Source organism: Solanum pennellii, chromosome 1, assembly GCF_001406875.1.
Source record: "Solanum pennellii chromosome 1, SPENNV200".
Lineage (NCBI taxonomy): Eukaryota > Viridiplantae > Streptophyta > Magnoliopsida > Solanales > Solanaceae > Solanum > Solanum pennellii.
Window position 1 is genome coordinate 87,555,844 of NC_028637.1, and position 24,440 is coordinate 87,580,283.

Below are 24,440 nucleotides of genomic sequence, written 5' to 3' on the forward strand. Positions count from 1 at the left end.
TCCTGAACCATCTATTCTTAGTAAAAACGACAAGCAAAGTGGACCAGAGGCAGTAGTGATTGTCTGTTGAATGAAATCAATACTTTATTTGTTACATGATATATTCATTCAATCTATATCACATCACATTTATACTATTCTAAATGTAAAACTGGGAAGACCATATAGTTGTAAAGTTGAATTACCAAAATATCCATAAAGTGAGATATCAATAAAGGCATGACAAAGATGCATAAATTACAACGAAAGGGGTGAAAAAGGAGCTCTGGAAAATAGACAAATTCCAGAAATAAGTTGGGTTATTTACATGAGAAAGATTAGCTCAACTAAACAGAAAGCTAAACATCTGCCTTTCCGAGTACTAATAGGAGATGAAACACCATCAAAGTCTTCGACTTTGCAAGGTATATCGCACATTGCTGTCCAGATAATGTTAAAAGACATGTACCAAATATTTGCTGCAACTGGACAGTAAATGAAGAGGTGGGGGATCGATTCTAAACTGGAATGACACATGTGGTATCAATTGACTAACTGGATTTATATACTGCTGAGGTTGTCTTGTGTCAAGCATACTCATTTTAAGACTGTCCAGCTGAAGCGCATCATCTTTGTAGGGAGTCTAGTTCTCAAAATCAGCTTCCAAGGCCATCAATCAGTCATTGTCTTAGTGGAGCACATAGGCTGACTTGACTGATTATGACCCTTCTCTTGACAACCCCACTTCAGCCTGTCTGCTGCATTGTGATTGTTCACTGTTAAATTCTGCAAAGAGTACAGGAGTGTCATTAAGTCATCAACTTCCTCATCTTGAAGATGTCTCCTCAAAAGAGGGCTCTGGGTGTTCTCTCTATTCTATACAATACTGGAGTTTTGATTAGCTGTAATAAGGAAAATATATGGGAAGGTTTGCTTTAGAGGTGAGTTCCCTACCCATATTGGATGAGATATATGGCTCAACTCTTCCTTTGCCATGAGGTATTGTGACTAGATTGGATATCCAGTTAGAGTGACTTCCATTTTTTGCTGTGATGACATCTTTGCATAGCCTGGGATCTTCCAAATTACATCTCCAGTACCATTTCATTAACATGCCTTTATTGTGGACTGCCAGATCCTTCACTCCCAGACCCCAGTCCACCCAATGGTTTAGGAAGTGTGACTTTAGGCCATTTCACTAGATGGAATTTGCGGCAAGACTGTTACACTCCCATAGGGAGGTACTCCTGAGTCCAACTGATTTTGGATTTTGGCTGATATAAAAAGAGTGACATGAAATAGGTTGGTATGCTGTTCAGGACACCATTCATAAGGACCAATCTGCCTCTTAAGGGAGATAGGCCTTGCCAAGAGGCTAGCCTCTTTTCGAACTTTTGTATCACACTATTACAGATCTCAGCTAGCATATTCAGTTCTGATACTTCATTCATATGGTAGATGATACTTTTTGACATATTGATGTGAAGACCAGGCATAGCCTCAAATAGCGTAAGTGTGAGGTTTAGGTATAGGACTGGTGATTTCTCTGCTGCACAGAAAATAAGATTGTCATCATTTAAAGGAGACAAACAGAGACAATTGTATCAACATTCACAGTAAAGACATTAATCCGTTGTAGTTGTTTTGCCTTTACCAGCATCAAGCTAAGCCCTTCCATTGCCAAAATAAATAGGAAAGAGGAGAGGGGGTCTCCCTGCCTGATCCCTCTACTTGGAGAGAAAAAATCCAACTGGACTTCTGTTGATTAGGGTGGAATTTTTGACATTTTTATCCCTCATCTAAACACTAGTATTTTTATACTACTTTTCTTCTTGAATTAACCACTCAATACACTGTGATACTCATAACCGACAACAATGACAGTATGGAACTCATGAAAAACAACAATTATTGCCAATTCAAACAGAGATCCCCAAAGAAGATATACAAATTTAAGAAAAATCTTTATAGGCGACAATCATTAGTATGATAACTTATAATTAGTTGCTTAGAGGTCTAGCTCTTACGGAACCCTTCTTAGAAGATGGTTGCCTTGATTAGGTTTTTCTTCTTTAGGTGCTAGTATTTGTGTGTGAAATTTGAAATTTCTATTAATAAACTTAAAAGCTTTGGCCTTGAATTTATTTAAGAATTGTCTTACATAGTTGTTACATACTTTGGGATTAATTTTTTTATGAAAAAAGAAATGTCATCGCTAACTATAGCCAGCACTAAAGAAAATTATATTTAACAGACTATCAAACTACATGTCTTTTCTTTTTATAAGTACTAAAGATTATATTTAATAAAATATTTTACCACAAGTCTTCTCTATTTATCTTTATAGTTTCGTACTTAATTACTTTATAAGTTTTAATTTTAAGTTTATTAAAAATTATTCGTTAGCCATTGCCAGCTCTAAAAAGCTAGCCGTTTAAGTTTGGAGTTCATTAAATCTGTGTCGATTTACTAAATTTCTGAATTCTTGTATCACACTATCGTCTTTTATAATTTTTAGTGCTTAAATATTAAATTAATTACAAAAAATAAATCCTAAAAAGGGGCCCCCGACCCCACCTGTCTGTCCCCTTAGCTTAGTGGAATGGGACAGACCGAGGGGTTCGTCCCACCATCCCAGTCCTCCTCCTCCTCCCCCCCAAAACACAATCCCGTTAGATAGCTGGAGATGGAACCAAGTGTGATCCAAGCTGCATCTTTCGTCAATTTAATCAGTAAACTATTTTACTCACTTAATATTCCTTGATCTCAGCTACACGTTATTGTATATCATCAATCAATTTATGTAATATCTATTGTCAGAACACATTATAAAATTTGATCTTCTCCTTTTCTTTTGCTTCAAGCATCTGATTTTTGATAACCCATTAATCCAGACTAGCACCATAGAAAGCCTACTATATTTAGTGTTTCGTACCGAAGAAGACTCCATTATTAGGACTCAGACCCGAGACTTATTTTAAAGAGTGAAGGAACCTTTCACATTCCACCACACCCCCTCCCTTCAATGGTCGCTTCAATCTTTTCTAGATTACAACATTTTACGCTCAAAGCCATGTTCTCTATAGCTGAACTTGACAGTGGCATGCATTGACCTCATTATTTTAAATACAAGCCGAAGAATAAAGGTACCACAACGTTTAAAGCAGCAAAATCTTACCTTACTACATCATGTGTGCTCTGCTGGAAGGATCCCAGAACAACAAGCACTACTGCAAAAGCATTGAGAGCCTGTAGAGTTTACTGTAGTGTCCCCGTAACTGAAAGCGAGCTCTTCATTTTCCGAAATGATCCTGGAAGAGAAAAAGCAGACTCTGGGTAGCAGAGCTCCAGAATTTCGCACTATCAATGTAGAAAGGTTACCACCATCACAGGAATGGTTAATGAAGCGGGCAATATTGCCGATTCTGGTAGCATCAATGTTGATCCTCATACACGCATTTCCAGATGGAAGGTGCTCCTTCACAACCAGGAGTGCAGGTGAAAAGTGGCCACTCTTCGTACGTTTGTCATATAGCCTCTGGCGATTTCTTGCTTCCTCAGTGGTCAAAAGTTCTCCTTCGAAAAGAAAAAAGAAATCACAACCCAAAAAAGGAACCAGTTTGTCAAAAGGAATCATTATAAGTACACATCAGCACAAAAAGAGCAAGAATGTAGATAACTTTGTCCACGTCGACAATTTTCAAGTCTTGAGAAGTTTGAGAAAATTCATATATACTGTGTTTCCTGATTAGTGAAATGCCAAGATAACTTCACCAATTTCAACAATTATTGTGGACACCACTCTCAATAGAATAGTCAATTTAGCTTTATTTAGATATTAAAAAACGGGAAAAGGCTCAAATATGCTGCCGAACTTTGAGAAAAGGCTCATCTATGTTATCCGTTAAAAGTTTGGCTCATCTATGCCATTTTCGTTAGAGAAAAAGCTCATCCATGCCATTATTTGTTAACTGAAATGGCATAAATGAGCCAACCTTTTAACGGATGACATAGATAAGCCTTTTCTCAAAGTTCGATGGCATATTTTAGTCTCAAAGTATTGACCCCTACTGTTCGTACAGTACTTCACTGAAACTTTGAACTGCATTCTTAATTCATGTTGATTAACCATCTAATCTTTTCACAGAACCTAAAGAATGAGGTCTTATCTGCTGACTTTAAACTTCAACATTTAAGAGTCAGAAGGCCTTTCAGAAGAAAGTTCCAGGTTTATATACACTTCAACCTCCGCTAAAGTGCAAACAAATGAGAAATTAAACTCTGTGCCCAATAAAAGTATATCACATAAATGGGATGGAGGAGTATATCCCCTTGAAGGAAAAAACCACATTTAGTTTCCTCAGTTGTGCACCTTAAGAGCAACATATGGCCAGAAGCATGAGAATATTTGGTTTTTATTGCTGTCACATTTTTTACTTTATTCCCCTATTTCTTTATATCACAAAAAGTCTTGCCTGTTTCTTGGCCAAATGCTGGTCAATATAAGTTAAAATCAATTGTGCATCAAGTCCAAATAGTCAGAGTTGTCTACATGAATCCTTTGTGTTCACACCGCTTGTTTTGGCTCCATTCATTCCAATACGGATAATTTCTTTTCTCTTCCTCTGTGTGAATCAGGTGTCTAAAACCAAAGGTTCTCAATGTCTATCCCTCTACTGAAATACAACTCTAGAAGAAGACTGTAACCAAACACCAAAACTAATGTACTAACAACTAAATCTCAATAACTAATCCGAAATAAAAAAGAATCTTAATAGCAACTAGTCTCTGCATAGATCATTTGTCATTATCATATTAACAAATACCAATGGTTTCATCAGTACATCTAGTATTTCACCAACTCTTTCAGTGATGCTTTTTATTGGTCAGTAATTTACCCTGAGATCAGAATCAATCTCAAACCTCATGTTGGTTAAACATTCTTCCGACGAGACAACAAGATTGAAATAGGTTTAACACAGTCTCCTCCCATTTGAGCATTAAATGGCAACTTTTATCGAGTCGTCAATCTTCTATCCACATAATAAGCAATTGAAGAAGCATATTGCAGTATCTACAATCTAAAACATTGTAATAAATGATATAAATAGGAGTTCAAATGAGCTCATTGTTGAACATATTCCCATTGAACAACAACATCAAAAATTTACCTGCATACTCGCATATGAATTTCCCTTTTGGAATGAATTCAGCAGCACACAAGCTCCAGCCTTTTCTCCTATCCTTCACAACCTTCAGCTTCACTGAAATTCCTTTCTGAGTTACCCTATTACCACACTCCAACCCGCAACCGCAACTTGGCCCGCATTCTCGGGTCGGCAACTCAGAAAAATCCACACATGCGCAATTAGAACCGGAGTCCAAGTCGCAACTCTCACAATCGCACCCATAAGCACCCTCCACCCGAACTAGAAACGGATCCGGCTTAACCCGACCCGATTCACCTCCCCATGGGATGGATGGAAAGGTGGGTAAGGTCTGAACAGGGGAATAGATGAAATTGGCGTAAAGCTCGGAATCGGCAGAGTTGAAGAAAGGAATAGGGTAATTCTCCAAGTTTCTAGAAGCATCGGAGATTCGTGTTGAAGTAATAGCCTTGGAAACTACATGTAACACTTTGCAGGTTGCTGAAACGGAGGCTAGACCGGCCGGCTCTAAGTATGGCAAGACAAGATGAGCTAACCGGCAAAATATTCCGGCGCCGTCGTCATCTTTTTCCGATTCGCCGGTTCTCTGTTGTTTGTTCATTGTTGCCACTCAAATATTTTGATGATTCAGTTATGTCAAAATTTATCATATTTATAGCTCAATCAATATTTAACAATTTACTACTGTTTTTTCAAATTTGATAAAACAATAGAAAAATGATTTTAATCATAAACGTTCAAAAAAACATTTCATTAAACCCATTTTGCCCTCAAAATAGTCAAAATTGTATATAATAGCAAACTAATAACCTAAAATAAATGGAGTAGCTAGGGTTTGATTTAATTGTGCTCCATAGCAAACGTTAAGCCAAAATTTGCCAGGCGTCTCTCTCCCAAAAATCTCGCTCGCCACTCTCCCATTCTCGCTCTCCACTCTCCCTCTGCTTGCCTCTCTCGCTTTATACACAGAAGTCTATAATATAATTCTGTTTCTGTTTTGTGTAAAGCGAGAGAAAATTGTATATACACATGCAAAAACATATATCTTCGTGTTATACACTTAATTATACAATTTACAAACATTTTACTTCAATTCAATTGTAGACAAATGCAAATTTTATACAAATATTGTAGAGAATAAGGCCAACGAATTATACAATTACAGTGAAATACAATTTTCTCTAGCTTTATACAACAGAAGTGTATATATTGTGTTTCTGTTTTTGTATAAAGCAAGAGAAAAACATATATCTTCTTGCTATACACTTATAATTATGCAATATACATACTTTTTAATTCGATTCAACTGTATGCAAAACAAATTTTATAAAAATATTGCAGCGAAATAGGCAGCGAATTATACAATTGTGCATTATACAATTGCAGTGAAATAGGATAGCGAATTATATAATTGCAGCGAAATAGGCCAGCGAATTATACAATTTAGGCCAGCGAATTATACACTTGTATATGTATAGCGAATTATACAGTTTTTATGTTTGCTATGGAGCGCAATTATGCAAAGTTTGCTATAGCATACAAATATGAATTTTTTGTTTGCTATATGTGAAAGTTGCCCTTTAAAATATGCAACCCAAAAATTATGTTAAAAACAAAAATTACCCCTCAAAAAAGTATATAATATACTCTAATATAATTTACCAAAACTATCAAAATTAATCATCCTTCAAGCATTTGACGAAATGCCAAAATGGCTTGAGCATATCCATAGTTGTTAACATGAGTTCTTACTAAGGATTAAAATAGAGGTATGTAATGATTAAATATTTTTCGTCATTACGACATAACCTTTGAATTACGTGTTACGATATTATCTGTTATAATTTCTATTTTTAGAGTCAAATTATAAAAACTTTGACTAAGTATTTTTTAATCATATAAATATGTAAAAAATTTGTAATTTATAGTACTTTTCATACAGTTTTAGAATATCTAATTCTTTTGTTTAAAATATCGAATTAATGTGATCAAATTTACCTTTGAAAATTAGTCAAATTGACTTTCAACAAGCGCAACATGACAAACAATTCCGAACGGCGGGAGTATATAAGTTTGTGAGTGCCTAATCGCCATGTTATATTATATGTTTCACATTACGTACTTTTTCTAATTGTTATCGCTCCTATTGAATTAAGCTTTCACACATGATCAATCTCATATAATTTTATAGTAAAATAAATATAGATATATTAAACATTGAAAATCAACAAAGAAATACCTTTGCTATAAAAAACAAATTATTTGAGACATTGATGCTGCTATAAAGATAAAAATACAATTTTTTTTTTGTACTTTACTATAAATTTAAACAACTTTCCCTATAATTTGTATTACACAATTTGCTATACTAGTGTATAGTTTCTCTTTTCATCTTTTGCTCAGCTTTTGATGATTTTAAAATTGTCTTCCAACTTTCTTGTATTTGCATTCACATACTACAAAAATAGAAAAAGAAAAAATTATGAAAATTTTAAGATATGTGTAACGAAAAAAAAAATATGTTTATAACACTCACCTCAACAGTCAATGAATTTCTTGTTGCATGAACTCTCACATATCCAAATTCAACTTTTCTTACTAAACTCCATTCATCAGCCTGTGTATATCACAAGTATATAACTTTACTGTTACAGTGAATAAAGTGCGATTTTTATTTTAGACGAATCGAGATAGAATTAATTAATTACCTGAGAAGGGAATTGGTCCAAGTTAAACCCAGCCATTCCAATAACAGCATGAACAGGTGCACTATAATTGGAATTATCATAAGTATCAATACCACTTGCATCTTTAGTAGGCATTGCTTTACATTCCTTTTGATATACTGCACAAGTCCTCTCATAATTGTGAACATGTCCAAATAATGCTAGATCAACCTGGCACGATTTTCCACGTGACGTATTAAATGACGATCTGATAAAAATGATAATTATTTTTGAGATTCTCGATATCTAGTGTAGCTTCATATTATCGAGGATATAACCCTAGATAGGAAGAAAGGTCGATATCAGGGTAGAAGGTTAGTAGAGGTACAATGTGTTGTCTTGCGTTCCAATAAGTTTAGGCTTATAAGTGCATGTTGTAGCACTAGTCGAACCCTTGTAGTTCTTGTTATATGGTGTTTATATATTGTATACGGTATTTTTATTGTTGTTCTCTTATCTTTCTTTCTTGTAGACTTTATACTGTAATTTTTCTTATTAATTGTTATGTTTTCCTCGTTATTTTCTTTGTTTACTTAGGTTTGATACACTTGAGCCGAATGTCTTTTGAAAACAGTCTTTCTACCTCAACGAGGTAGTGTAAAGTCTGTGTACACTCTGTAGTAAACTCGAATCCAACGATAACTCTTTAAGTCATTTCTCAACTATATTAATCAGGATAAAGATCAATTAAAAATTTCATGAACTACATGCAACAACTTAAATACAAAAGCCCACAAGGATGAGAGATTTAGACTTTGCCTAAGCATGATAATAATATGTATAAATCTATTTTGCTCTCAAAATCTCTATTTATCAATCGAAATCCCACACATAGCTACTTAATCCGGTGTATGTTAAGCTGCTTTGCCAACCTGGTCTAGGTCATTCATAACACACTCTATGTATCCTCCTTAGACCCCACTGAGTGAGATTTCACTAGGTATACTATCGTTATTGTACTCGTAATCTGGCTCGATCGACCCAATCATTATAGTGTATATATAACTCGAATCCATATAAAGTAATTAGAGCTTACCTTGTTTGCCAATAGTAATGGCTCAACAGCTTCGACAAAATCATCATCAACATTTTGAAGGATTCCACCAGTGACAGAAGAATACATAGGTCGATGCCTATGAAGAAATCAAAAATATGATTATTATTATTTAAAAAAAAGGGAAAAATAAATAGTACTATGTAATTAATTTAATATTATTTCAAAATTGTTGTAACATTTTCTCATCTAGACATTCCACTATTTCACTTAATATAGTCGATTTCAATTTGTCTGAAATTGACGCAATAACTAACATGTTACCACATATTATAATTCACTTACCCCGTAAAAATTAACCAAGGTGTTCTTGTTCGATCAACTGAAGCCATGTCATTCTTCATCCATTCATACTGTTCGATCAAATAAATACATATGACGTGAACTCAGTAACTTTTATTCAGACTATGTATACGTAGTACGAAATCGACTTATAAAATATATGTATATATATATATATACCTGCTCTGAATTTTGGGACCAATCATGTTCAGTTGAAATAACAGTGAAGTGAACACTTCCTTGTTCAATAGAGTACCATGGTTTGTCTTTAGCTTGTGTTGGCATTTGAAAATAAGTTTCATAAGGTACACCACATTCTCCACCTGAATCTGGTGTTCCATATACTGATCCTGTACCTATATAATCCCTGAATATAAATTTTTCACATTCAAAATTATACGTAGAGGCGTATCCAGGATTTTGACACGATGGGTGCAACGTTATAAAACTGTTGATCTATGAAATAAAATCTGATCGATTTGACATTTAGGTTTTTACTACTGAAAAAACCGTTAAAATTTTAAGATTATAGGTCTAAAATTAATTCTTATATTACCGCTCAGAGAAGTGTTATATCTAATTTTAGAAGAAAAAAAAAAGAAAAACAACTAACTCGCGTAAAGAGGTTTACTCAGACATAATCACATTATGTGATGATACTTCAAGTGTGGGTACACATATCTATATTTTAATATTTTTTAAAAAATAATATAACACTACTATATATGATATCAGAAAGGGACCATGGGTTCACGTGAATCCAGTGACCCCCTCAGATACGCCTATGATTATACGCCCTTAGAACGTATATATATACCTTCATTATCTAACAAAAAGTGTGTATTTTATCTTTTTCGATAACAGACTAGATTAAAAAAATTTGAGGTGATTCTCAAGTTAATAGGTATTTATATCGAGTGATCATACGTTGAAATTAATTTAAGTACGTAACAAAATATACCTTTCATGATTTCCGATAGCGGTCATGTATGAAATACGTGAGGCAATTGGAGTGATTAGATGTAGAAAATAATCCCATTCTACTAGAAATCCAGTAGCATAACTTATATCACCAATGTGGAATATAGAATCAACATTTCCAGATGATACTTCATCAACCATAGCTTTCACCACTGATAATGATCCTGGCTAAAAATTCACATATAATATGCACAATAATTAATTAATTTGAATCAAAATCTGATGTGTTAAATGATATATGTCTGTTTGATACGGAAGAAAACATTTTTCGAAAAATATTTTAATATCATGATCAACTTTTATTATATTCCTTCAATATAAGGAAAATGACTTATTTACCAGAAGTAGAGAAACGTTTGTTAAACTCTCTTTCTACCTCACCACCACCTGACCTTTGATTCGACCCCGAACACTCAACAATAACGGGATAAAATAAATATTCATCGACGTTTTTCTTTTTTATTAAGCTAAGCTTTTTTTATGTCACTTCCACGGAAGACAGAGGTGGAATCAGATTTTCAATGCAAAATCTAAAGAAATAGACACGCGAAGTATAGTCGAAAGGGGTTCGATATGTATTATATATATATACACCTAAAAAAATATTTTAACCATGTAAAAATAATATAAATTTTCAGTAGAAGGAGGTTCGGATGAACCGACTCTGCTACTGATTGAAGGTCGGATATGTGCGACTTATACCATCATCAGACAGATTAATTACCAGTAGCTTCATGCCACCCAACATCTTGCGTGAGACGTAGTAAGAAAATCTCTTATTTTCTTAAAAAATATATATTATTTTTATGAAAAATATTTTAACCATGTAAAAATAATATAATTTTTCGTCGAAGAAGGTTCGGATAAATCGACTACGCTACTAACTGAAGGTCGGATATGTGCAACTTATACCATCATCAGATAGATTAATTACCAGTAGTTTCATGCCACCCAACATCTTGCATGAGACGTAATAAGAAAATCTTTTATTTTCTTAAAAATATATATATTATTTTTATGAAAAATATTTTTCTTCCTACCGAACATCTCCATTATTAATTAAGGACTTAATAAAAATATTAATTAGTATAATTACCTGAATATAATGTTCTGCAGAAGGATCTCTAGGAGCTTTTCCCATATCACCATATGCCAAAAATCTAACCTCATTTGTTCCACCAGCTGGTGGTGTTTTGAAGGTAATTCTTTCACTCCAACCACTTGAATCACTATATTGGTTGAGTAATTAGAAAAAAAAAGTCGTTATAAAAACGTAGAATCATTTAAACTTTAAGATAAGATAATAACGCGACTTAATAATATATGTAACATATTGTCTAATGATATATACCTTCCATATGTATAGGAGTTTGTGGTTGATGGATTAAGGCCAGTCATTACTGCTGAATGAATGAAGCCAGGATCATGCCATCCAAAGTCCTTAGCTGGACTTTTTAATATAGAACCTAATTAAAAAGATTAACAAAATGGTTATGATCTTAATTAAATTTTTTTATTATTAAAATGGTTATATTATAAATTAAGTATGATTTTATTAAAACTTACTGCACATGTCCTTTTGGGTAAAGGTAGAAACTTGTGATGTTTGAGATTTTCCATATCCATATTGTAGTTGTTGAGGTGTTTTATCTCCACTAACCCATGTTACTCTCATCTAAATATAGGGCCACAAAAAAACAACTAATGATCAATATGGTATAATTGACACGAAACTCAGACTCCATTTATGAAATTATACGTTTTTGTATGATATTAACACGAACCAAGGAATTAAAATAAGAAAAATAAACTATTCTAGTTAGACTATATTCTAAATGGTACTTCATCTGTTCTTTTTTACTTGTCAAATATTTACTTGACAGACCTATCAAGAAAATAATCATTGGTATAGTGAGTTTACCATTTTACTGAATAAATTTGATAGGGTCTCAAATATATTAACTCACTTCAAATTTCAAAGACATTAACTCAATGTTAATAAATTGAAAATATAATTGGAGAAAAATTGTCCTTCTTTAATTTGTCAAAAATGACAAATAAAAAAGGGAAATCAAATTTGAAATATTTGACACATAAATAAAAACGGAGAAAGTTCTAATAGTTTATTAAATAATTCAATTAATTATACTCGATCTAAGGAAGAAACATTTACAAATAAGAGTTCCAAATAGTCATATTATTTATTCTTCATACATACATGCTCCTTTCATTTCAATTTACGTGAACCTATTTAACTAGTCATACAACTTAAATTAGAAATGAAAAGATTTTTCGAACTTCTGACTCAAAACATGTCATGATAACGTAACGTGAACCTATTTAACTAGACATACAACTTAAACAAGAAATGAAAAGATTTTTCAAACTTCTGACTTAAAACGTGTCATGATAACGTAACGTGAACCTATTTAACTACACATACAACTAAAACAAGAAATGAAAAGATTTTGCAAACTTCTGACCTTAAACATATCATTATAATGTAATGTAAGTGAATAATAACATTTTGTAACATTTATATGACTAATAAAGGAAAGAGTGTCACGTAAAAAGATATACTTACAGATGTTGCTGTGGAGTCAATGCTAGAGAGATGTCCATATAAAGGTTGTTTAGGATTAGTGAAGGTTAAATTGTTGTTTGATCTTTTGAGGATACAAGGAGTTGCAAATCCACCAGCAAATAACACAAACTCAATATCTGTCCTAAAATTAACAACATGAAATGAGAGTGAAGCACTACATGTTCTCACTTCACAAATTCCCTTTACATGTTTCTTGCATTCTTTCTTCTTGCAATTTAGATAGCCTGGATCTTTGCTCAAATATTGTGCCTGCATGCATGCATTCATAATATAATAATAATCAATATCGTCTCGACCAACAGGGTAAAGTGTACGCGGATCTTATCACACCTTTATCAGCAGTGGCGGAGCCACCTCACAATGAGGGGGTTTACCCGAACCCCTTGCGGAGAACTATATGATTTATGCATGGTTAGAATAAGTTGTTAGGTACATATAGTAAATGCCGAACTCTCTTTGTATACTTCGTGTGTCTATATTTTTAGATTTTGAACCCTCTTATTGAAAATCCTTACTCCACCACTATTTATAAGGATATATAGAAAGGAGTTGTTTTCGATAGACCAGTGGATCAATACAATTTCCAACTTAATGGTTAAAATATATAAATAATATAAAATTATACGTATACTAAATTACTATTTATATATGGTTAAAATATATAAATAATATAATATTATTGTATAATTTTCCGTTGAAGAACATTCGACTGAACCTCGACTACGAGATGGCTCCCTGATGAACCCCCTAGGCAAAAAATTACATTGTATATTCAAGATATTTTAAAGAATTTTTTGTATTTATATATTGGTTTTGAACATCCTGAATATAAGATTGATTAGAGGTTAACTTAGTGATTTAGGAGTTCAAATCACTACACGCTTTCTTTTCGAACCCCGCTTATGAAAATCCTGGATCCGCTCCTGGCCCCGCCCCTCCCTCAATATCTAGTACTCCATCCGTTTCAAAAAAGGATGACGTAGTTTGACTTGGAACGAAGTTTAAGAAAAGAGAGAAGACTTTTTAATATTGTGGTTCTAAATTAAAGTTATGTCAAATGTACCAAATGTCATTTAATCTTATGGTCTTAAACATGCCACGCGGAAAGTTAAAATTAAAATGTTGCCAAAAAAAAAAAAGAATCATTCTTTTTTAAGCAGATTAAAAAAGAAATAGAAATATTTTTTTTAAAACGGAGGGAGTATTATATTTTCTCAAATGGATGTTGTCATTGGTAACGTAATGTTTCATGAATCACAAATGTAAAAACAATAATTAAAAAAAAAAAAAAAGGTCTACCAAATCAATCATGGAAAGAAAAAAAATAAAAGTAGTCAATTTGAACATGATAATATAGCTAGACGGTGCCAAATAAAAAATCGGCACAGAGTGTTAAATGCTGAAAGCAAACAATTAGAAAGCTTTGAAGTTACAACCAATCAATATGAAAAATAAAATAAAATGTGGAGTCTAACTAAATATTGAAGTTTCAATCAATCAATTAATTTTATAAATTTCATAAAAAAAAACAAAGAGATTTTAATTCTTAGTAACATAATGTGAATGAAGTTACCATAAAGTTAGTTAAGGAGGCAGTATTGCATGACTTATTTCAATGTGGTACACTTTTGATATATATATATATAGGCGTGACCATTTCCCACTAGTGTTATTTAATACTACTACAATTAATGGGTATATTCCCACATCTTTATCAGTATTTCCCCACTTTTTTTGGTCGATAATGTGAATAGGGATGACAGTGAAGTGAGACGAATTAATAAAAGTCAGCTAGCATATTGCGATAAGATTCAGTAAAATAAGTTGTACGTATATGCATAAAACATTTCAAAAGGAAGTCTCGATATATTTTATGTGTTAGTTTTTATAGTTAAAAAAAATATTTTTACTATAAAGTTAGAATAAAATATGTGTTAAGCTTTTAAATTAAAACGAAAGAAGTATATCTACGACAATACATTGATTGTGCCCAAACTATTAATTTCTTATTATAAAAATATTATATGATATAATAAATTGGTGGTCAAGAAAATAAGTAGATACGAATGTACATGTTAAATGGGGAAGAAACAGTTAGAATTAAATAATGGGGCATCACTAGTGATGTGTATGGAGTGGACAAAGTGGACCAGAGGAATTTACTCGGATAATAAGTATATTTTCGATATTCAATTTTAAGCGAGTAAAAAGGTGAAAACTTTTTGGGTGATAAATTTTTTTAAAAAAAAAATTAAAAAAAATTCAAATTATATAAAGTTAGTTAAGGAAGTGGAATTGCATGACTTATTTCAAATTTTCAATATATTAGTTTATATCATGGTCGATTAGGTTATTTACACTAATTGTGTTACCAAATGATATAACCTATCTTCAAGATTTCAAAATTCACGTGTTATAAAAGATTAATGCTTTTTTTAGAGATATATAATGAATGTGATGAGAGATATGATAAAATTATAATCCGTTTTAAATTTTGATCAATTACTAATCCGAAACTCTACATTAAGAATAATATTCAATACTTTTTTTTAATCTTTTTTTCTTCGACTCTGATAATATTTTTTCTAGTATCTTAATATACTTTCAATAATTATTATTCAAATAAGGTACCACTTGAAAGTCGAAATATAATTTTATTAATTATGTTACTTTTTTTTTTTTGGTAGAATATATGTGACGTACCAAGTTAATTACTTGTGCACACAAATACCCACACTTGCGTACATTTTTTTATATAAGAATATATAGCCATCACTTTTAGTTTTCTATTATCCTATAAACAAATCTTTAATTAGCTTAAGAGTTATTTATTTTATTAAAATAACCATCGAAGTACAATAAACCTAATATTATATTTGTAAACAATTTTCTTATAATGTTAATTGTGTATTTACTTTATTTTTGAACGACTCATTTTCAAAAAATCAATAAAACTTTATAAATAACTGTAGATACGATTTATCGTCGAGATTAAAGAGAACTAACCTTGACTGGATAATGGCAAAGGAGTGGAAGTTCAGAGAGATCACCAGTCTGTTGATATTGCAAGGCATTTAAAGGGCAACTTGAGGTGCTAAAATATGAGATATTATAATAAAAAAATAAAGTTAATAAATATTTTAAATGAATAAAAAATAAATATAATAATATTGTATCATTTCTTCCATTATTCACATGCTTCCTGTGTTCTTTTTTTTTCTTTTTATTAATAATTGAAAACAGTAAAATAACTACTCCCTCCGTTTTAAAAAGGATGGTCTAGTTTAATTTGAAACGAAGTATAAAAAAAAAAAAAAAGAAGACTTATTAATCTTGTGCTTCTAAATTAAAGCTATGTCAAATGTACCAAAATGTCTTTTAATTTTGTGGTCTTAAACATGGCACGTGAAAAGTTAAAGTTAAAATATTGCCAAAAAAAATATTTTTTTTAAACAGACTAAAAAAGAAATAGGAACTTTTTTTTTGAAACGGAGGTGAGTAGTATACTTTCTATTCCACTTGGTTAAGTATACTTTAAGAAAAAGTTATGTCTTTTTTCCACCATGTATTCCATCATTTTTTTTTATATATATTTCTAATTTGTAGATAATGGTTTAATAATGACCCACCAAAAAAGGAAAAGAAAAAAAGGTTATGAATCTCAAATAATCAAATCCCGTTGCACTTTAAAGATATTTTTGAAAAAAAAACAAATAATCATAAATAGAAGATAAATAAGAGAAAATATTTCAATAATTAAAAAAAATAAGAAGAAGACTAAAAAGACATGCATTCTATTTTTCCTCGATATTCCAATAATTAAAACATCCTATCATTTTCATTTTTCAGTTTAATTCTATTTATTGGTCATATAAAAATATTTACACAATTATTTTACTTAGTTATTACCTACTAATAAAAACAATAACTATCACTATCAGAGACGGATATAGAAAATCAATAAATCTTACATATAAAAAAAAACTCAAAATTGAAACAAATAATAAAACTCATAATCAATAAAATTTACATATAAGAAATTCACGAAAATTGAAACAAATACTAAAACTCAAAATAAATATAATTTATACATAAAAAATTAACGAAAATTGAAACAAATAGTAAAACTCATAATCAATAACACTTCCATGTAAATAATTTATGAAAATTAAAATAAATAGTAAAACTCATAATCAATAAAATTTACTTGTAAAAATTAATAAAAATTGAAACAAATAGTAAAAACTCATAACCAATAGTAACATTCACATATAAGAAATTTATAAAACTTGAAATAAATAGTAAAACACATAATCGATAAAATTTACATATAAAAATTTACGAAAATAAAACTCATAATCGATAACATTTACATCAAACAAATAGTAATAATTCATAATCAATAGTAAAAAATAAAATCACAAAAAATTGAAATAAATAGTCAAAAACTTAAATTCTGAATCAACGTCTAGTCATTATATAATATATAAACTGTCAGCGTACATAAATTAAACTTACTCAGAATACGAAGGCGAGATCATGCCAACCCAATCTCCTTTTGAAGGAACCAAAACTCCAGAAATATGAACAGTAACAAAAGATTCATCAGAAAGGGTTGAATTTGAGGCTGTAGTTATACTCAAATACGGGTTTGGGTCGGGGCATTGGGTTAAAATTCTTCGATTCAATATTCGAAATTCGGATATAGCAGTATGGTTAATAAATTCAGAAGTTGAATTTATAACTATATTTGATAAAGAATAATTTGAAGAAGAAAAAGAATGACAAGTGAAGAAAATTATGAAAAATAAAATTGATAATAAAAATTTGAAATAATTGGAGAAAGAAGAAGCCATGGGAGAGAATATTGATGAGGGGGGCTTATTAAATGAAAAAAATGAAATGGATGGATATTTATAGGTGTCATGTTGTTTTTTTTATCTAAAAATAAAAAATAATTTTTTTCCTTTTTTAATGAGTTTGTGACTTTTGAGTTGACTGTTTTAATATAGTTTTAGATTTTTTACATGGTAAGATAAATAGTGTGTTAAGAAAGTCAATTGGAAAAAAAATTTGCTTATTTTAGAGAATGGAAACACAAATTGCTATATTTAGAATTATTTTTAAAAAATAATAATAAATGCTTATTAATGCTTATTATAATTATTCTTTTAAAAAAATAAATTTTAAAAATTTGATCAAACAATTTATTAATTGAAATATAGCAAATAGATTATTTTTGTCTCAAAATAAGTATCAGTTTTAGAAATTTAAGATAAAGATAGTACTAGTTATTTTTAGTCATATCCTTATATTAAAAGATTATTTTCTTTTTAATAGTGTTCAACTCTCAAGAAACAATTAATATATAAAAATAACTCAATAAATCATATCTTTAGTGTGTTCAATATGGAAAAAAATAAAAAAATTACAAAAATATGGTCGTTCACTTATTATTTTTGTCTATGATATATAAACAACAAATATATAATCTTAAAAATATTTATATATATCTAACACAAAATTATAAGAATAAGGTGGAAGTGGGAATGGAATAAGTGCGGTTCGAATTGACTTAATTTAGGTGCTTTTAAGTCAAAATAACTTTTAAACAGTTTTGAAACGTTTGAATAAAGTAAACAAATACTTATAATCACTTATTTTAAAGCCAAAACAATAAAAATAAGTCAAAAGTTAAAAGTCAGAAATTCTAACTTTTGACTTATAAGTTAAAAATCAATTCAAACAGACGTCACATATTTTTCCTACTTTATTAAGTCATTTAAAGAGTTTGTATTTTCAATTTTCAATTAATTAAAATTCATTTGTTTCGTATCAAACACACTGTTATTAATATAGTTTCTTACTAATAGACATGAAATAAAGTAAAATAACACTTTAATTATGAAATGAAAAAACTATATAAAGTTGCCTGAAAAGTAGAATAATAATATGTTATACCAAGTTAAATAATATTAATCCAAATTATTTTTTTAGAAAAAATCATAGTCCATTTATACTATACTTAATATTATTTTTTCCAGTTAAGTAAGAATTAGCTTCATAGATCAGGCCTACACTATATAAAGTTGCCTGAAAAGTAGAATTATAATATGTTATTACCAAATTAAATTATATTAATCAAAATTATTTCTTTTAAAAAAATCATAGTCGATTTATACTATACTTAATATTATTTTTTCCAATTAAATAAGAATTTAGCTTCATAGATCAGACCTACACTATATGCGTGTGAAAGCATAATGTTGAAATTGAATACTCCTTTGGTATTTTAATGAAAATTAACTAAATCACCTTTGAACCTTAAAATTTGATATTTTAATATAAATATTCCCTCCATTTATTTTTATTTATTCGTTCCAAATTATGTATATTCCTAAAAAATAATGTAATAGTTTTTAAGTCTTAAAAAATGAATTAGAGAATAAATGATTAATATTAAAGATAATCTAGAAAAAGAAAATCTTAATATGTTAATTAATACTGACATGTAAAAATAAAAAGATACTCTTAAAATGCTGACCAAATAAAAAACTGAACGAGGGAGTATTTATTATTATGATAATTGACCTATTTCTTTTTTTAAATTTTTTTTTTTAAAAAAAAAGTAGTAGTAGACATTTAATAAAATCAGATAAGAATAATTATATATTTCATCTGTATCAATAGTTAATATTCTTTATTATCTGCATCAAAAACATTAAATTTTATCTCCTTTATTTAAAGCAAATCCATTTGGATTTTCTCATGTTTGATTATTTAATTAAGTAAATAATTTCTTGATATTGATCTTAATAGGAAATGAACCTATGATGGAGAAAAATATTTTATGACTAATGAAAATGAAAACAATTAAATTGCATTAATAATAAATTCAATAGGAATTTTTAAGGAAACAAAATTGTAAAATAAAAAAGATAAAGTGTCATGTTAATTATTTTATCTCTTATTTTTTTAAAAAAAATTCAGACAAGTTAAAATAACTAAAGTGGTGTAAGAAAAATTAAACTCAATTATGGAAATACCTAAAATATGAAGATATTACATCAAATTAATTATAAATGATGAAAAAAAAAAGAAGAAGTGAAGTATATGAAACTAATTAATATATATTTTGAGTGCATAAAAACATATCAAATAAAAATAGTGGAACAATATATTAAACTTAAATATTCTTTAAAATGCAAAAATAAAAGTGGTGTACATGAAGCTAACATTAGAGTTTTTAAGTTTTATTCCACAAACATAAGTGGAAACACACAAAAAATCAACGTTTGGTTTTATGAAGGTTTGTTTCCACCAAATTTCAGGTATTTGCGTCCGATTTTATTATAGATTATTTTTTAATAATAAAATTTATTTTATATTTAGAATTTAAATTCAAAATATTTTAATTAATAATAAAAAATTACTTATCACTCTGTTACAAATCTTTTAACAGACATTAAAGGTACTATAAATATCGAGTTAATATGAAAAATATATATATATATATATATATATATATATATATGAGAGGTTGAAAATTAATTTATTTCTAATTTACCAAGTTGGATAGAGCTGTGGAGGTGTCAATTAATCAAGATAGGCCTAATACATTAATTTTTTATTTGAATATGACCTAATTTTTCCTTTTATAAATGAATAATCTTTTATTCATATTCCACCTAATTTTAGAAGTTCAATGAATATTTACAGTTACATAGGTAGATTTAATTGAATTTAATATCCAGGTGCTTAAAAAAAACAAGTTAATTAAGAACTTCTTGAGAGATTATCTAATCATATAGGTAACTACTACAAGAATAGCTTGCTTATAATAAATTTTAAAGTAATAAAAAATAAACAGTAATCATATATAAAAGATGATGAAACATAAATTTTATTGATAAATAATTTATGAGTATAGTTTTATTCATTTATGATTCTTTAAATAGAACGTTAGATGATGATTTTAACAAAGACAATATTTAATAACTTAAATCTCTTTATAAATATTTTAAAATTTTGTGGAATTTCAAAATGTGCGTTTAAGAAAATATAACTTCTTATACTAGAGTTCGTAGCAAAGTAAAATAAAGTTAAGTTGTCTACATATCAAATTCAATTACGGAATCTGTTTAACATAAATATTATTCATTTGGAATTACTTCGAAGATAAGGAATCGTTTAGTTCTTGAGATAAGTCTGAATATCTTATAGTTAATATCTTCGTCAAATAAAATATAAATTTAAAATCGATCTTAATAATAATTTAATCCGCAAATCAAATGTATTCGTAACTATGGACGATATAACATAAGGAGATTGTATTAGTATACCTTGTTGGTTATGCTGACGCTATATTTTTATTCCCCTTCGGTTGATAATAACTAAAAAAACAATTTGTCTCTTTTTAATTTCTTCTTTTAATAGGGAAATAATATAATTTAGGAATAAGTAGAATTAACTTTTTTAACTTTTTAAAACTGAATTAACAAGGAACAGCTAACTATATTAATATAGAAATAATCGAAAATTTCATTTTACTATGTCACTTTTCTCAAAGGGAAAATGCACGAGTATCCTTTCAATCTATGCCCGAAATTTCAGAGACACATATATACTATACTAAGGTCATATTACCCTTCCTGAATTTATTTTAAGTAATTTTATACCAATTTTCGGCATACGTAGCATTAGTTTGAAGAAAAAAGTCGACCAGCGTTGAATCCACAAGATAGTGCCACGTAGGCCGAAAATGGATAGAAAAGTATTAATAAAATAAGTTCAGAAAGGTAATAGGATCTTAGTATAGTATAAGTGTGTCTCTGAGAATTCAAACATAAGTTGAGGAGTACTTGTACATTATCCCTTTTCTCTTACCTATACGTAGACTTAATTTATTTTGTAAAGTACGCGAATTATTTTACTCCAATTAGTTGATAGTTTTCTCCTATTTTCAAATTCCAAAATCTATTTTAAAGTAAGAGTAATTCTTTTAATTATATTTATTTCAAATTATATGGATATTAATGAGATCCAATATCTCTCTTTATTTATTTACTCCTTTCATTTGATTTATATGACGATATTTAATTGAGCATAAAATTAAATTGAAAAATAGTTATTAATTAATAGCATTGATTTCGGGTATTACTTAATTTGGTGTCAAAACATTTTACTATAGTATAGTTGTACAAAAAACAAGTTCGCTATTGCATACAATTCAGCTATTTCACGAGTAAATACTATCTTTCATCAACACAAATATCACGTCATAACTCTATTATTCTTAAATTAGATAAATAAATGAAAGATAATCATCCTTGTTTTTTCCTCTATCGAGATTTCAATCCAGATTTTCTAAAATAAATTGTCTCACTCTATTATTATATATATGTTTGCAACAAATTTTAAACATATGAAAAATAAACAAATCATACAAATAAAATATGAATAAACATAATTTTATAGCGGGTACAGTTCTGTTGATCCCTTGATTCTACTCTCCTAGGATTTATCCATGATTCGAGGGCCGTCAGTGGCATATTTCTCGAACTAGGATGATTAAGATTTGACCTCTCTATGTGAATAATCCATCAATTTGTGGAGTATTCGAGATCTTGATCTCTTTATGGAATTTTCGAGATGCCTTTTAAGAAAATTTAGTACCCTTTATATAGGCATAAACTAGTGTTTAGGGTTGAGTAACCTCCAAAAATCCTTATCTGAGTTGAACACAATTTGTAGAGTCTCAACTCGAATTGAACGCATCTTGTAGAGTCCTACAAAATTTCAATGTCTACAATATACACACACTAATTTAACATAAGTATTTTGTCCTTGTATTTCGTGTCAATCGATAAAATAGTTAGGTAATTTTTTTTATCATATTTCTAGCACTTCAAGAATTTATTATACTTTACAATAGTCATGAGCATTTTTTTTTTTTTACCAATTTTCTTATATTCAAGGAATTCCACCAGCTTCACATTAGCTATTAATCACATTGATTTAAGGTTATAATATTTCTTAATTAGGTTAAACTCAAACATTGTACAGTTGTGGGAAAACAATCTTGTTATTTTCTCCATGATTAGATGTCATGATGAGCTGTGTAACAAAATTCCAATCCATATATATTATGCTTTGACTAATTGGTTCAAAAATTTAGTGCTTCATCCATTAATACTTCTATAATATTTTAGATACATGCTCTACGTTTACTTTTATGTGTTCATACTAAATTTTTGTATATTCCTTTTTAAAAAACATGTGGTTTGACTTGTTAAAAAAAAAAATTAAAAGAAACATTTTCAAAATTTGTAATTTAGTATATGTGTTGCTTATTTGTGTAGGTATAAATTATTTTATCAAGGATAAAAGAAAAAATTATAGAGTCCTACTAATTCTTATTATATAAATGTGACCCTCTTTTTGAGATAAACTAATAAAAATATATGTCACGTATTAGTAATAAATTAAGTGCATATTTTACTGTATACTATAATGATTAGAGCATAATGTCAAGTGAATGTAATATTAAAGGTAAAACAACAACTACATAATTAATAAAATTTCAAAAATGAAATTTCTAAATTTGGGGACTAAAAATAATAGTGTATTACACGTATCTTATTTCCTATCCATGAAGGTAAGGATATTGTTTTTAAAGAACCCTCAACGCAAATTAAAATAGTTATGAAAAAAAAAAACGATAATGAAGAAGTATAACAACTCATGAGAAAAGCAATATAGCACATCAAGAAAAAAGAACAAATAAAATAATGTCATATTACACATTATAAACAACAGATGATGATAAATATCAAAAGTATAAAACTACGAAAATAAAGTTAATATTACAATAGATGGGTAGTTCATTTTACTTAACTTTAATTAATTAATATGTGTTTTACTTCACTAAATCACATGATAACAGAAATTAAATTAATTCGATATAAACACCCAATGCGAATAAATTTTTTCTTATAATAAACACAACCATAATTAAGCCCGTCGAAAAGCATCAAGTAAAAGAAAAAAAGTCTCTGGAAATGACAATATAGGTGTAAGAAAATATTAACATAATGAGCAAATAAAAATAGACCGAAGAAGCATATAGTATATGTATATTGCTATGACCCCTGATTAAGTGAAGATAGACACTGATGAGGACAATAATCTCAAGTGACAAAAGAACTATACTTCTTTTCTAAACAAGTTAAATCGACGATATGAATCTCACTGATGTTGTTCATCATTTAAATTCGCTCCAGCAGTAAAGAGTGTAAGAAAATAACAAAATAAAAAATGGCACGAAAAACTAATCAACGTAATCACTTTTCTAATCAAAACATTTAGGAAAAATTACATAAATTTAGTACATTTTTAAAAATAATTACTGATTATAGCGATACTTTTTGTTTATCATCATTTATAGCTATGCTTTATTAAATATGTAATATGTATTAAAAGTGAACTATGTATGCAATATATATGAATTATAATTGTTTTTTGAAATATATCATGTTTGTTTGGTAAAACATTGTCACATTGTATTATAAGTGTATTAGAATGTGTGATAAATGTATTATTCATCATTAAAGTTTATATTATATGTGAATAATAAATTGTTCTTG

The 24,440-nt window shown here is 29.1% G+C and overlaps 2 protein-coding genes across 5 annotated transcripts; both read right to left on the reverse strand.

Moving 5' to 3' along the window:
* Window positions 1-165: 165 nt before the first annotated feature.
* On the reverse strand, window positions 166-5,785 carry LOC107009319 (histone-lysine N-methyltransferase SUVR3). 3 transcript variants are annotated; one of them, XR_001455398.2, is made up of 4 exons: window positions 5,151-5,785; window positions 3,158-3,555; window positions 934-1,525; window positions 166-765 (listed from the first exon to the last, which is right to left on the reverse strand). XR_001455398.2 is itself a non-coding variant. In XM_015208632.2 (3 exons), exons 1-2 carry the CDS (start codon window positions 5,746-5,748, stop codon window positions 3,167-3,169), a joined length of 987 nt encoding a protein of 328 aa, XP_015064118.1. In that variant the 5' UTR covers window positions 5,749-5,785; the 3' UTR covers window positions 166-1,525; window positions 3,158-3,166. The 3 variants fall into 3 exon arrangements, 2 of the variants coding, with proteins under 2 accessions (XP_015064118.1, XP_015064127.1); XM_015208632.2 differs by having other exon boundaries at window positions 166-1,525; XM_015208641.2 differs by having other exon boundaries at window positions 166-1,528.
* A 1,610-nt stretch (window positions 5,786-7,395) lies between these two features.
* On the reverse strand, window positions 7,396-17,670 carry LOC107012706 (nucleotide pyrophosphatase/phosphodiesterase-like). Of its 2 annotated transcripts, XM_015212617.2 has the most exons (13): window positions 17,314-17,670; window positions 15,802-15,889; window positions 12,775-13,044; window positions 11,757-11,865; window positions 11,542-11,656; window positions 11,287-11,419; window positions 10,171-10,358; window positions 9,390-9,576; window positions 9,213-9,280; window positions 8,910-9,006; window positions 7,856-8,044; window positions 7,684-7,764; window positions 7,396-7,603 (listed from the first exon to the last, which is right to left on the reverse strand). In XM_015212617.2, the coding sequence occupies exons 1-13, from the start codon at window positions 17,649-17,651 to the stop codon at window positions 7,547-7,549; spliced, it is 1,920 nt and encodes a 639-aa protein (XP_015068103.1). In that variant the 5' UTR covers window positions 17,652-17,670; the 3' UTR covers window positions 7,396-7,546. The 2 variants fall into 2 exon arrangements, with proteins under 2 accessions (XP_015068103.1, XP_027769948.1); XM_027914147.1 differs by lacking the exon at window positions 12,775-13,044.
* Window positions 17,671-24,440: the final 6,770 nt, after the last annotated feature.